This window comes from Strix uralensis, chromosome 1, assembly GCF_047716275.1.
Source record: "Strix uralensis isolate ZFMK-TIS-50842 chromosome 1, bStrUra1, whole genome shotgun sequence".
Lineage (NCBI taxonomy): Eukaryota > Metazoa > Chordata > Aves > Strigiformes > Strigidae > Strix > Strix uralensis.
This window is the reverse complement of record NC_133972.1, coordinates 66,261,938-66,277,910: the sequence shown is the minus strand read 5'-3', so window position 1 is coordinate 66,277,910 and position 15,973 is coordinate 66,261,938. Positions and strand designations below refer to the sequence as shown.

The 15,973-nt window shown below is 39.6% G+C and overlaps 1 protein-coding gene across 1 annotated transcript in view; it reads left to right on the top strand.

The window, feature by feature from the left end:
* The first annotated feature begins 1,688 nt into the window (after positions 1-1,688).
* DLEC1 (DLEC1 cilia and flagella associated protein) overlaps positions 1,689-15,973 on the top strand; it is a 42,834-nt gene continuing 28,549 nt past the window's right edge. The window contains exons 1-15 of the mRNA XM_074869451.1: positions 1,689-1,886; positions 3,544-3,700; positions 4,234-4,344; positions 5,405-5,598; positions 5,862-6,082; positions 6,321-6,402; positions 6,799-6,886; positions 7,694-7,867; positions 8,678-8,814; positions 9,691-9,783; positions 11,032-11,122; positions 12,062-12,224; positions 13,430-13,622; positions 14,923-14,981; positions 15,526-15,700. Of these exons, the coding sequence (XP_074725552.1) occupies positions 1,812-1,886; positions 3,544-3,700; positions 4,234-4,344; positions 5,405-5,598; positions 5,862-6,082; positions 6,321-6,402; positions 6,799-6,886; positions 7,694-7,867; positions 8,678-8,814; positions 9,691-9,783; positions 11,032-11,122; positions 12,062-12,224; positions 13,430-13,622; positions 14,923-14,981; positions 15,526-15,700 (2,013 nt within the window). The 5' untranslated portion in view covers positions 1,689-1,811. The remainder of the gene's footprint in view (positions 1,887-3,543; positions 3,701-4,233; positions 4,345-5,404; positions 5,599-5,861; positions 6,083-6,320; positions 6,403-6,798; positions 6,887-7,693; positions 7,868-8,677; positions 8,815-9,690; positions 9,784-11,031; positions 11,123-12,061; positions 12,225-13,429; positions 13,623-14,922; positions 14,982-15,525; positions 15,701-15,973) is intronic.

Genomic DNA, 15,973 nt, shown 5'->3' with positions numbered 1-15,973 from the left:
ACTGTTGTTAGCAACCGGTGTACACAGCCAGAGTGCTCGGGCAGGCAGAAGGGGAAGATGGATAGTTTCTGGGGCTGATGATGGATTACCCCATCTTCCAGCCCTCGCAGCCCGGCTGCAGCGGCAGGGCCGAGCCCTGCCTCTACGTGCCGTGTGGCAGCTGGGGAAGAAGGAGAGGATTTAGCTCCTTCCCTCAGCTGCCAAACTCGGGGCCTGTACTGGAGCCTGATGGCAGCGGAGGGGCAAACCAGCCCTCCTGGAAAGCCCGAATCCCCTGAAAAGTTTCAAGTCAACATTTTATTTCGTTTCTTATTATTTCATATAGCTCCGCTGCTTTAAAAGAGCACAAAAAATACCTATTTTGACAGCAGCAGGGCAGAAACCAGGTACGAGTCTCAGAGAGACGCGGGGAGCCGCCCTCAGCCCAGTACAATGGCAGGGCGGCGGGAAGGCGGCGAGGGGTTGTGTGAGGGCTGAGGAAGGCCGGGAAGGGGAGTGGGGGGTGTCCCCATTATCCCGCTCCAGGGTGGCCTCGGACGGAGCTCAGCCCCGGGTGCCTCCGCTCCGCCCCCGGGCCGGGTCCCCCGCCCGGCGGCCTGGCCCTTCCCTCCCCCACGGTCGCTCAGCAACGGCGGCGCGGCCGGGCTGCGACTGGAGGCCGAGGGCGCCGGGCTGGCCGGGGCGACCCCAGCGCCGGGACAGCCATGGCTCAGCGGAGCCTCCCCCCGGGCACGCAGGTAACGCAGCGGGACTGGGCCGCACGGGCACACACACCCCTCACACCCCACCACACACCACAGACACACCCCCCTCCTCACACCCCACCACACACCACAGACACACCCCCCTCCTCACACCCCACCACACACCACAGACACACACACCTCCTCACACCCCACCACACACCACAGACACACCCCCCTCCTCACACCCCACCACACACCACAGACACACACCCCTCCTCACACCCCACCACACACCACAGACACACACACCTCCTCACACCCCACCACACACACACACCCCCCCTCACACCCCACACACCCCTCCTCACACCCCAACACACACATACATACCTCCACACACCCCACCCCTTACACATACCTACACACCCCTGTACACAGCCTTACACACACCCCCCACTACACCGCCCCTCACACACCTATACACAACCTTACACATGCACAGGCCTGCACACAGGCACACACATACAGTCTCGTGCACACACACACACACGTACCCCTGCATACAGATACATACACACACACCCCCACATGCACCCTGGAGCACACAGTTACATGCCCTACACAAAGCCTTGCACACATGCACACACACACCTCCCCCCACACACCCTGCACAGTGCTTATACCTCTCTCCCTCACACACCACTCACATAGCCCTGTACACTCACACCCCTGAATAAACTATGGCACATGCACACACTGTGTGCACACAGAGAATTGCGTCTGTCACCATCACCTGCATGCACACCCAGGCAGCACAGACACACTGTCTGTGTGCACACACAACCTTGTGTACACACACACACACATACTTACATCCACACCTCAGTGTTCATGTGCGCACATGCATTATGTCCCCTTTCAGGGTCCTTCCCGGGTACCTTCGCAGTCCTTTTTCCCCACTTTTCCATTTGCTAATTCCAGCTGTTTGCACATGCCCAGGGATCTCTTCCAATCCTATCTCCGGCTTTAAGAACTAACACCCTCGGTTTTTTTCCTCAGGACATCTCCCCCTTGCTGGCTAGTACCTTTGAGGACCTGTACACTAGAGATGTTATCGGGACAGACATGGAGGCAAACTGGATCAAGTCTCGAGGAGGAGATGATGTTTATCGTGAGAGTTTCACAGAGGAGCTGCAGAAGGTATGAGTCAAAACCAAGTCAAAGTTTGGAGCTCTGTTCAGCTTTCATTGCTACTTCGTAATTTCTAAATCTTCTGTAAAATAAAATAAAAAGGCAGGGTGGGATCCTAGAACTGACATTTTAATGAAAGTTTACTTCACAGTTTCCCACAGAAGCTTTAATGTAAGTTAATATTCACCACATGCTTCTTCATGATATTCTTGGCTCTGGACAACTTTTCAGACACAGAGTAAAACCAGTAAAACCAGTAGTCCCTTATTGCCTATTCTGCTGGCTGACAACTTTTCCCTGTAACTGCTGGTCAGCGTACTAGACTTCCTATCTTGCAATGAAGTATTCTCATGTGCTGCATTTTGAAATCAGATGCTGCAAATATTATTTATATATGCTTACCTTAGTGGTGCACTATGACAATCCATTAGCGTTTGCAATGCTGTTTGGGAATCTTGGATGAAATCAACAGTAGGAATGCAAAATACTTGTATTATCATTTATTATCATTGTAATTATCAGTGATTATCATTGCTCTGATAGTTATTGTCAGTGTAGAAAAGTAGAGGCTATTGCTGGAGGTATTTTTTCCATTTTGTGTCATCAGACCCCCTCAAAGGTTCTCAGAGCTGAAAAATTTGAAGTTTTGTATTTCTTTTGAGTCATTTATTAATACATTAGTAGACACAGTATGTTCTGAGTAATAAACATGAATACTTACTCCTGAAATGGACTGCTTGGATAAGATTTCAACTGACAGTACATGTCTGTAACATGTATGTTGCATCTGAACTAGTTACTCAAGGCTCTCTGTACCATCAGAAAAAAAAAAAACACCCACCAAAAAACCACCAAAAAAACCCCCCACCCAGGCACTTTTAGGGCACAATCCATCTGACCTGTTTTAGGAATCAATCTTGGCCTGAGGTGGAATTGTATCCTGGATTCCAGTGATAGCGGAGGGATTCCAGAATGAGCAGGAGAGGACGAAGCATCTCATTTTAGCTGAGATGCATCCTAACCTTTCTATTAAAAAGATTAAATAGAATTATTTAGTTATATTAAATGAGCCAAAAGGTTAAATCTTGTTACATAAAAGTTCTACAGAAAGCTCAGTTAGGCTACAGATGCTCTTGAGACCAATGTCTTTTAGTTTCTCTTTGTGTTGGTCTTGTATGTCTCTGTGCCTCTGGTATATTCTCTCTTTAACTTACTTTGATACATCTTTGAGGCAGGACTTTTCTTTTAGAGTTGTACTTACCACACTGGGCACTGATCCAAAATATATCAGGAGGAGGGAGGTATCACTGTTGGGTTATTTTGGAGTTTTAGAAACCATCCTAGTAACTAGGAGGGAACATCCACTTAAAATTTATTCCTACACTTACGGGCAAAATACAGTGCAGTAGCTACTGTCCCACAGAAGGTAAAAAGATGTTTTGCTTGCCCTGAGAGGGTCTCCTCATCTTTCACACATTTTTCTTAGGCAGTGCTTCTTACCCAGCTCAAATGGTAGGAATGACAGTATTTTAGCAGGCCAGTAATGATGTTTTACCAAGCTATTTCTATTTACCTCTCAAAGGCAAATGGAAAACATTTATCTGTAAGGAGATCTTAACAGCTCAAATTACACTCCTTTCTCTACATTCACCCATGCCTGTGATAGCTTCTTGCTGAGTATAAGTGCCGACTGACAGAAACTGACATAATAGAAGAGAACATCATTTGGGCCCAGGATCGTGCCAAAACTGAAGAAGAAAGGGCCCTAAACATGCTGGAGGCAGATGCAGGGGAAGATTTCCACAAAATAGGATTGCCACCAGGTGAGGATTCTGGAGGTACTGTCTCTTCCCAGTACATGCCTATGGTACCTGGAGACTGATGCAATGTTTGTCTAAATCACTGGTAGGACCGACACTAGATTCAGTGAGCTTTTGGTTTGGCTTTATATCAATAGAGCAACTTTGAAGGATTTTGTGCAGAGATTCGAGTAACATCTGTTTAACACTGTAAAAAACTAAACTAACAGGTCATTTTCGAGGTATTAAGTCAGCAACTAATGACTTACCACCTAGCTTTATTACAAGCTTGCATACCTTGATATATAGCAGCAACAAACAGAGATTAAACATTTCTCTGATGGCTGCATACCTGGGTTTGAACTGAATTTAGAATTGTGGAGATGCATGTCTAAGTCTTGGGATTAAAATACCAGACTGTTTCTCTATCCAAAAATATTACCTGACAGTGATAAGTTATAAAGACAACATTACTCTGGATTGATCAAGATATTGTATCTTAAGGGGCTAAGCTTTTGCATTTTTTTGATTGTGGTTTTTTTGTTGTACTGTTGCAGTGGCATCCTCTTTTAGGTGGATTGTGGATAATGAACTTCTCAGAAAAAATCGTTTAACCTGCCCTGATGATTACATCACTGATAAATTACCTGTTACTAGAGCACCAAAAGGTAACTTTTAAAGCAGGGAATAATTTAGACTTTTTAGAACACTCTGTAAGAATTGAAGCATTCGGGGATGTAGGAGATCTGAGTATATTTTTATAGTTTTCTGCCAAAGCAGAAGGAACTCTAGTATTATAAGCATAATATTCCTCTAAAGGGACATTGTCAAAATAAAATTCATAAATTAAAAATTATTGAGTTTAAATGTGCTTAAATATGAAATCGAATGATGGTAGCAGATTTGTTTACAAGTCTTTACATCTGACACAAAAAACTATATTAATTGTGATTGCTCTGCCTCTATTCAATTTCATTAGCACAAAGCTGCAACTGCATCTTGTATATGGAGAAGGGAAGTGGTTATATTAAAGTAAAAATATTTTCAGTGAAATAAAATTGTATTCTTTATTTTGAGTTTAAAATTTTACAGTTCTGGAAATATATCAGTTTAATTTGCAAATTAAGATCAGTAAGAAAAATCTTTTGGGCAATGTCAAGGCTTTTTTACTTCTTTTACTCATGTGTGAGCCAAGTAAAAGGTTTTAGTATCACTAAAATTAAATTTTTCAGTCAAGTCAAAATAAACATTTCAGAGTAATCAATTTAGTCACAAATTCCAAGAGTTGGGATTTTGTTTCCATTGTAATTCCAAGCAAAGCCAAAAATCTAATCTCAGAGTTTCCTCTGAGGTGGCAATTTTGTTGTCTAACTATAGGAACATGGGACTAGATGGTACATCCTGTTTATGTCAATTTTCTGACTGTCCTAAGTCCATCATATAGATCTTTTTGTAAACTGAACAGGTCATTCTAAGTCCCACTCACTTGTAAGATCAACATAGCTTTCTGAGAGTAATATAACTTGCTTGTTTAATTAGTATTTCTAAAACCTTTCTTATTAAAGCACTAAGCTTCATTCGTGCAAAATAAATTATAAATGTAAATTAAATTCTAGAGGATTTGAAGTGTATTTTTACCATAAAATAAATTAATACACCTATGCTTAGAATAAATGCTTATAATTCACATTTTTCTCTTATAGAATTAAATTTTTCGTTGAGTTGCAGGAAAATCAGAACGTGGCTACATCAAAGAGACATTTAGTTTTGAACAGCGTGTTTCTTCAGGCTCACGGTACCAGATGCCTGCAGAGATTACACACCTACAGAAAATACCTGGTAGTCTGCCAAACGTGTTTTTATGCACATTAACTCTGCCTTCAACCCCAGACTCTAGCCACCAGACTAAAAAGACAAGTAAGGTACATTTTACAGATTTATTTGTTTTAGTCTGTCAGAACTGTAGGGTCTATTGCTGTTCCTGTAACAAAGGGTGAATATCAATGTGTTGCTGATTTGGCTCCAGTACTTATTTTACTTGATCTGTTAAGAAAAGAGAAATACAGTATTTCTATGTGAATTTTCAATGCTGTATAGCTTTAATCAGATATGTACAGATACCTTTTTCATCATGCTCAAAATTGCTGTGTTTAATTTTGCACTGTGATCTCTTTGTTTTTCAAAGAAAACTAATGCCTCACAGAAGCTGGCCTGGAAAGAGCGTAAGTGCAAAGCAGAGGAAGGAAGTAAGTGTTCTTACCTTACCAAACTTGAGAAAAAGCAGAATTATTTGAAGAACCCCCGCTTTTTCCCACCAAATGCTCTTCATGGAGGCAAATCTCTTGTCATTTCTCAAGAAAAGGTGGAACAAACCATAGCCGGAAGAAAAGCAGAAGATAATAAAGGGTATGCAGTATATACAGTTTCTTGATTCTGAGCTGGAGCCCAGAGGGAGCTCCACTATAGAATTACTGTGGATTTACATGTAGATATTTTGAGCTAAATGTCTGTATAGTCTCTTAGGAAATAAAATATGTCTGTATGACATTTTGGTTTTGCTAAAGGATACATTTTGCAATTTCTCATTTTATCAGTATTTAAAGAACTAGGCAGTAAGAGAATGTCTCCTTTTTTTATCTTTCAGTGATGCCTTGTTTGTTCCTGTGTTTCTTGCCAATCCACCTACTGTTTTGTTTTCTCATTATGAACTTGGCCAGGTCTATGAGGTGAGAACTTACGTCTTTGTAGAGAGTTAATTCTACCACTGAGAAGCATTATGTCCTGCCATGATCTACATATTTCACCCAATCTTTTGGCTTTCTGCAGTTTAACAAAAGTCTGAGTTTCTTCCTTATATTGAAGTAATGACCCTTTAGCTTCCTTGAAGATACTCTTTCACACATGCCACTGACTCACTAACCAGTAAAAACTAAAAGGAACCCTTTTCAGTCTCCGCCTCATTTTGGTAGTATCTGATTCAGCTCTTATTGAATAAACCGTGATTTTTAGATTGGTTATGATGATAAATTAGTTATGACTAGCAGAGTACTAGGGAATTTCAAACATTAGAATGAGTGATGATAAGTACAATGGAGTATTATATTTTTTCTTTTTAAATTAAGATGACTATAGAGCTGCAGAACATCACTTCAACATGTCATCATGTAAGACTTATCCCACCCTCTACTTCAGCATTTGCCATTGGGCCAGGTAAGGGTACTTTTTACTGCCTTTAAGATGTTAACATTAAGAGATCTTAATTTATCTGCTTGAACAAAGATTTTTCAGAGATACTCTGTTTGGTTTTGCTACCCATAGTGCTCAGTTCTTTAGCAACTGAAGGCTGACTTATGTTTCTAGGGCCATTCACATGCAACGCATAACCAGATTCAAATGGTCTAATGAGGAATTCAGGAAGACTAACTAACATTAAGGTGTTTGAGGTTAGATTGAAATGTAGCCATGGAACACTTAAATTGAGTCTTATCCAAAATTCATGTAGGAACAGACGTAGTTTCTACTGAAACCATTGGGTGGAGAGGGCAAGAAACACCATACTTCAGTTGCAGCAAGGAAGATTAGGTTAGAGGAAAGTTCAGAAAAACATCTTTCCTGTAGTAGGATAGCCAGGCACTGGGATAGATTTCCTAAGGAGATTGTGGTATCTCAGTCACAATGTTGGAGGAATATTTAGAAGTTAGATGCCCCCATGTAAGCCTTGTTGTCTGTGGCAGAGGAAAACTGGGTAATGTCTCTAGGTTTCTCCTCACTGTGTTTTCTGTAGTTATGACAATCATATTTCAGACAAAAATTCTTCTCTGAGTTCAGTGGAAGATATGCACGCACACAGATTACACTGGCAGGCCTTTTGGGGTCATTTGTTTTTATCAGCTTGACTTAGGCAATAAATGGGGAGAGTTTACAGGCACCTTTCCAGAGGGAGATGTGATCATAAATACATGTGCCAGCTTTGGGAGGTTTTAATTTTTTTAATTCCCTGCATTTTTTTTTTCCAAGGAAAATTTCCAGGAAAGGGAGGAATGATTGCTCCTGGGATGACATGCCAGTATACGGTCCAATTTATTCCTGAATATCTAGGAGATTATGAAGATTGTATATTAGTGGAGACTCAAGTATCAGAACCTCTTCTGATCCCAGTCCAAGCTAAAAGAGCACCTCCAGTGTTAACATGTCAGTAATGTCCAGTCCTTAAGTTTCTCTAAAGTTAAATAGACTTGGGTTTTTTTTCATTTGATCGTCTCCAATTTTATGTCACAAAACAAATGTGGATGAAGCTGGCAGTGCAGTTTCTACAGTTTGATTTCTACATTTTAATATCTATCTCCTTTTCACTTATAATAGATTTATTAGTTAATAAAATGTAATCCTGTCAAATTATTCCTCAATTAGTTGTTCTTGCCACATCATGCTCATTTTTTTTCACTGTATGAGAGGAGTGAATAGGAGCCAGTTTTCTAGGTTTGTGTCTTGTCAATTCCTGAACTCCTAACTGTAATTATTAATCCTAAATATTAAGGAGTTATGATTTAGTTATAAATATTTGATGCTATTAATAAATATTCATGGAATGTTACATTAATTATATATGGATATGACATATCTGCAGGATTCACCTCTCAGATATCTAGCCTCAACACTGACAACCAGGATTACTTTTGCAGAAACTTGCTTTGATTTTTTGTAAATTCATTATATATTTGTTATACTGAGCTTTTTAAAATATCATCTTACTTTTTGATATCATCCAATAGTGTCTTTAAGTAGCAAATACCATTAAAATCTAAGATGAATGTAGAAATAGGCACCTCATACTGTTTAACATTCAAATGGAAAGAATTTGAGGGTTGTTAGGATTGCAGCACCTGGCATATTCATATGCAGTAATGTTGTCTGTAAAGAGTTATTTAAGAAGTAGCTGGCTTGGCCAGCTGCTAGACTTCACTGTCTGGGTAGTCTGATTTTCTGTGTTACTCATTACAGTGCCTCACATTATAGACTGTGGTTCTTGCCTTGTTGGAAGAAAAAAAGTAACGATGATTTTGTGCAGAAATGAGGGAATTGGCACTGGCAAGTTCTGTATAATGCCAAAGAAAGCCTGGCCACCTCCTAATTTCAGGGTGAGTGATTAGAAGGGAAATACTGGACATGGCATGGTATAGGTACCCTGACATGATGGCCTTTTGAGCTAGTCCTGGTATATTAGCACAGAAGTCATAAGGCCTTGCTGAAGACATCTGTATTGTGCTGTTCCCTCAGGGATTCACATTTATCCTTGAGATCAATCTCCCTGGATATCCCTACCTTCTGCTTGTGCTCTGGCTTGCCTCTGGAAAAAAGTTGTCTTGCTCAGTGGTGAAGTAAACTCAGGCATAGATCAGGGAAACGCAATAGAAATGCAATAGTTTCTAGCATTGCTTGAGCTAATTTCCTCCCCCTCCCCACCAAAGATATCACTTACTGACCTTGCTGCACCTGTAAACCCTAGCAGTCCATTCCAGTACCGCTCTGTCTTTAGCTTCCCATCACAAACAGGGTCTAAGTGAAACCGACAAAGAAGATAAGATGTGACTGGTAGATCGGCATTTTATGTGCTGGAGAAAAAGCTAACGGGATAGCTGATGTGCCAGGTCCTCCCTCCTGAAACATTTTACAGTTCCAACTCAAGGTGAGCCATAAGCATGGAGAAACAGACAGAGCTCCTATGGTCAGGCATAGCTGTTCTTCTGTGAACAGGAATATTAGGGCTTCTGACACTATCTTTTGTCTTTGGAGACAGCACCGTCCCTCCTGCTTTCACCAAGGTAATTATAAAGCATGGAGCATTCTTCTAATTAAGCCATATACATAAGCCTCATACTTTTGAGATGTGTGAAAAAAAATTATAGTAAGTGGTGATGTAGTATGCTGCCTGTTTTAGGTAACCCTGTATTTTAAAAATAACAACCCGATCAATTTAATTTATTAATCTTTCTTTTCATTTTTTAACATCTTAGGATGTTGACATTGTTGATTTTGTGATACAAGATCCTTTTGCAATCCATCCTGCTGTTTTTGAGCTAGCTCCAGGGCAGAGTACAACAGTAGAGGTTAGTACCAACTGCTACAGAAAGTATTTGTACTTTACCAAATATATTAGCAAGCAAGATCATTTTAGAAGATCTTGGCTGGACCTTGTGAATTTGGGTTTGTGCGAGCAAAAATGCTCAAATCCTTTTGTGCAATTATGCTGGAAGAATTGCAGTTGTGAGTTTTACTGGAGAGTCTTTCATTGCAACTTCTAAGAAACCAGTCAGATTTTCCCCACACAAAAAATCCTGTCAGAGAAAACAGGAATCTGAGAACACAGGAGTGCTAACTTCAGTCCAGCTGGGGCATCAAGTTCAAAAAACTTTTCCTTTCTGAGCTTCCTTGGAAAAAAAGGACATTTTGGGAAAAAAATTCTTTCACTGTAGAGCAGCAAGTACAAATCCTTCACTTATGCTGCGCTCTTTACTGAGAAAGATCCTGCACTACATGTTCATTACTAGTTGTCACCACTGCTTTGTCTGATGTGGGCCACGTTTAGAAACAAATTTATAAATAAAATATATATTATATATTTTGTTATCTATTATATATATTATGTATGTGGGCCATATTTTATTTTATATATATTATATATAATATAAAATATATATTTTTTTATATTCCCCTCCTGTGGGAAGAGGAAGAGTGATATGGTGAGTATGGTTAGCCTCCAACCCTTCTTTCTATCGTTACCTTCTCGCTGTGGATAAGACGATTGGGTCAGGCAGGTGTGGATAAAGGAGAAATTTTTCTCCTCCTTTCTGCCTCCACAGGTGCATTGCTTCAACAGAGCCAGGCACACGTGGGGGAGAAAGAGGACATGTATTTCGCATAGTGGTAATGGATAGCAGGCAGGAGAACCATGGTGCATATTACACAGCCAAAGGTATTTGCCCTGAACAATATTTGCTGAGGTGGAACTCAGGGAGGACAGACAGCAGCTGCCCTGCTCACACTGTTGTAGCTTGATAGTCAGCAGTGGTGTACTCAGTAAGTGACTGAGGGCAGATCCAATTCCGAGGGTGCAGTTCATACAACTAACCCTCTGGTGACCATTCGGATGCACAGATGTCAGTTTAGTGACCCAGAAAACACCTATTTCTTTCTGGTCTGTATTAAGGGAGTGTGACACAGTCTGTTTCTTGCAAATGTAAGATTTAATTACTAATCACTAGAACAGTCCTTTAGTGAACATTTACTAATTGAAGTTTATTACTTCCTGAAGATACATTAGTTACAGACATTGCTATTTCACTTCTCTCTTTCAGGTAGTGTTTTTCCCTTCTATTCCAGAAGTCTCACAGCAGACATATGCCATTGTTTGTGACAATTGCCAGGTCAATGATGTTACAGTCACAGGTTTGTTTCTAACACCTTTCAGAGACTGCATTTGTAACACCATAGATATTCAGATAATGTGAGTGGTTGTTGATGGCTTGAAGTAATGGTAACGTTTTATGTCATTGCATTAAGCAAATACTTTGTCCCCTGATGGTGTTAAATGCTAAGCATTTATTATTATTATTATTATTATTATTATTACTGCTCCATCCCAGTGCATGAAATACATGGGATTCAGAAAGCACTGAGCTCTTAACCCACTGTAGCCAAAAATCCAAATGTAAAATCTAACTAGCAGAAATAAAACCCTGTTATCAGGTGCAATTGATTTATTAGACTTTTGTATCAATAAGATAACATGGCAAACTACAAAACAGCACCTTTAACAGGGCAGAAATACATTTGGTTGTGAAGCAAATTTGGGGCAAATCTTGGATTAGGGTATTCAGGAGAGATAGGCAGTCTTTGGATTAGCTAATGAAACCAGTTGAAAATCCTGTAAATGTTAGTACTTGTCCTGTGATGTAATTGCAAATAGCTATACCGTTAGGCTTGACTTGTAGTCTATTTAATTACTTTATTGCAGGTATTTCATTTGGAATTTTTTTAATATGCATTTGCTGTTTATTTTTATTTTAATATACTGCTCAAAATATCTGTGAGCCACATTGTCAACCATTGCAAACACTCTGCTCGCTTCAGTGAAATGATGCTGATGTAAGTGAGCTGAGGTTGTGACCCTGAAATCCAAATCTGTTAAATTCATTAAGATCTCTACTGATATATGTTGATAAACAAAGAATATCAGGAAAATATTGTACAATTAACACTTTCTGTAACTTGAGGAAACACCAGGTATCATCAGTAATGGCCATTGCTGGCATTTGCTGTTAATGAGTAATATGAACAATGTTAATAGCCAGATGGTAAACAGTAATACCTACTTGTTTCTTCAAGGGGTTGGACAGCTGATAGCTCTGGAGCTTTTGTTTGTCACGGGTGGAGAAAGCAAACCTGAACCTGGTGAAGTTACTGATGTAACAGCACAGCATCTCATACGATTTGACCCTCAAAACCCACACACCACCGAGGAGAAGAAATTGATTATAAGAAACTCTATGTACGTACCTACTATTAATAGAGTAGTGCTCTGCAGTCTGAACATACTGATAGGGATCTGATTTGTGATACCATATTCTCTCAAGCTGGAGAAACCTTCATGCACTTGATAAGCTTTGTACAGAAGCCTTGCTTCTTTTTGCTCCATTGTTTTGTAATTAAGGTTCAAGGGTATGCTTGTAAGAGCAAGAACATTACACATAGATCAAACATTATGGCAACCATTAGCCATACCATTTGGCTCATACACTGGGTCAATATATTTACTTCAGAGTCAGGGTCAATATATTTACTTCAATATAGATAAATCTACAACTCCAAAAGATTTGTAAATATGTAGAGTTGCAGGAAGTATTTAACAGGATCATCTAGACGAGATTTATCTAACTTTACATGTCTACAATGTATACTTGTGCAACTGAGCTAAAGCACCTTATACTCTTTTCCTTTCATAGTGCAGGGAAATACATGCTTTTAAGGATGCAAATCTGACTGTAGGCATCTCCCACAGAACAAGTCATAATGTGTCCTTGACTCCACTGGATCTCCACTGATTAAAACAGGAGCCCAATGTAACTAACTCATATTCAAACTTTCACATGATTCCTACTATTGAGTCCTAATAGATTTAAATATAAATTCTATTTGAAGTCAAGGAATATGTCCCTGTGTACAATGACATTGTACTGAACATAGTGTCATCCTGATTTTGCTCAAAATCAGTTGGGCAATAAAGGAAGTACACTAATGTGAATGATTGCAGTAGTTAGAAGCTGCAGACCCTCAAAGCACCGAGGAGGTCAGTGCTGGGTTTGGATACATGAACATAAATTGCTACTTGCTACAGTGAAATCTCTGGAAGTTTGTTTTGTGGCCTGGAAACCACAGGTGCATAATGCCAGAACCGAATGCTGTTTGGGTAAAGAAGTGTGATTCAGTAAGCTGGATACTGTTAACATGTCTTACACATTTATATAATTTACTTCCATATATTAGCATGTTCTTTGTACAACTTATATACTCTGACTCTATGCTGCCTCATCAGCTTTGTAGCTCACAAAGACTGGTAAGTTTAACTCCTGTAATTTTTAAAGAGAGGAATTCCCTACATGGAAAAAGGAACTGAAAATTTTCTCCCAATATTTTACTCAAAAATATAAAATTTTTTAATCATAGCTTTTTTGTTGTTTATTGATCTCTTTGCAGACACACAGAACTTCCTTTCTACTGGCAGATAATAAAGCCCAATCAAAAACCATTAATACCAGAAGAAACTGCAGACTTTATGAAGCTCAAATACAGTCAAGACACAGAGTCAGCCTTCTCCCTAAATCCTGAGCAGGGAGTTTTGCTTCCCCATGCGAATCATGAGTTTATTCTCACTTACACTCCACAGGAGGTATGGCTTGGGATTCCTTCCTATCTGCAAACTCCAACTGTGTATTTTTATGCAAGTCATAAAATCCTTGTTGTGCAGCTTTCTAAATTAAATTTTATTAGCTAGTACTATGCTCTGATAAACAGTGTTCAAAATGTAGAAAGACAGTAAAAGAAAACATGTTTTGACTGCAAAATGTGAGACGGTTTCTGATCTCATGTAATTTTTGGTACTGACTGGACACAATTAATTTTACACTGAAACTATGGACATGTTCTTGTAGCTGCAGCTGCACTGGCTGGTAAAGTTACCACCCTCACCATACTACCAGCTCCTTCACAATCTCCTGACCCTTCCCCTTCTGCTGCGTGAGCTGCTTTGGGGATATGCCCCATACCTACTGCAGCCTAAATAAGTTTGGTTAGCAAACAGTGATTATTTAAACTGTTTCCAGCTGTAGCTTTTTTGGGCTGAAATGGGTCCTGTGAAGAGCTGTGTCGTAAATTAAGGGAATAATAGTAACCTTTGGCACAGAAATGGTGGTATGCAGCTGTGGGTAAAGAGGGATGCGACAATGTTTGAATGCAGCTGTACCAGTGACTGTTGTCTTAGTTTCTGCTCCTCTGTCTGTGTAAATAGGGAGCATGAGCTCACTGTATTTAAAGAAATTTGATCCAAAGTAAGCTCAAGAGTGGGAATATCTCATGCTGTGGTGATTGACAGACACAGGAATACCTCAAATAAGTACTGAAGAGAAACTGACTGAGTTTTTTAGGTAGTTTAGTTAGTTAATAGGAAAATACATTGAATTAACATATACATTTAAATTAATATCTGTCTACAAACAAATGAGTCTTTTGCAAAGCCCTTCAGATTTAAGGCCTGCTTCTATGTTTCCTTTTTTTTCTCCATTAGAATATAGAAGGCATCCTCTTTTCCCATGACAGAAAAATGGTGGTTTTTACTCAAAATCAGAGTGATGGTCAATTAAGCTAAATACCCTGAAGCAGTAAGGAGAAACTTTAAGTTAGTACAGCAGTACTGAGCTTAATTTGGGGAATCTTTGCAGATGCTTGTGTGTAGTATGCAATATACTAGGGAAATAATAACAGGCATGTCAGAATGAGTATTTTTCTTGGAACCATACACCATGAGATCAGAATCTGGCTGAATGTTTTGCAGTCAAATATGTTTTCTTTTAGTAACTCTACGGTTTGAATATCGTTTATCAGAGCTTAGTACTCCAATGGTGATCGCTTATCCTTTTAATCCTCAACATAACTGATTACTTGAGATTAAAATCCTCTCTTCATCCATGTAGCTGAAGACTTATCACAGTGTGATTCAGATGGTACTGAGGGACATCCCAGAATCACCTTGGTAAGCTGAGAAACTATTTCCTGGTAAGATGTGTAGCCACATTTTAGCTATGCTATTACATCAAGTTACTGGGATTCTTTATCTTTCTGGTGATGATGGACTGACAGTTATGAAAGATTTTATCAGCACAACTAATAGTGGTGAAAAGAGTGTTTCTGTGAACTTCCCTCATGTCTGAAAACATGCCTTAGCCCTAGCTAGAGCTGCACCTCTCTTGGAAAAAGGTAATACTGTCATTTTGCCATTTATTCTCCAGGCTTTCTGCTGAGATTTCCAGCAGGTTTTCCTGTTATTACTGTTTGTCACAGCAGTCTATGACTTACATACTTGTTCATGAACAGACTGGGATGACTAGAGTACTTTAAAGAACCACTGGAATTTTTTCAGTTTTTAATTGTCCCCAGCCTGAGGTAGTTGCACACTGGCAATCTGTAGTTGAAAAACTTTTGATGATTTTCAGTTTTGATCTGTCAATTAAAAGATGGGATCCAGTTTAAACACTAGTTTAAAATGCTTAATAATTCTACCATATTTCCTCCCAAAGCTTAATGAAAGAGGGGATGCTTCAAAACATCCCAGAATACAAAGCAGAGGATGTAATAGCACTGGAAATAGAAGTTAAAGGATCAACAGAACCGTTTCAGCTTCTTCTGGAACCATATGCCATTATCATCCCTGGAGAAAACTTTATTGGTGTGAATGTCAGGAAAACATTTAAGGTTCGTTTGCTTTTGACTTCATTGATATCATGTGCTTTGCATCACTGGATGTCATAGGTATATTAGAAAATATCAGACAATTCATGTTATTTTAGTTTTTCTTAAATACTTTTAAAGGAGGCTGTGACTCCAGGAGGGTCTGTACTGAAATCCCCTAGCAGGCCTCCTGAGCCCCACACTCCAGGCAGTAGGCTTTGTTCTTTTTCCACCTCTCAAGTTTGATACCACAAAGTATTAGCCTTCTAAATGTTCTTCTGGGTCACTAACCTGTTG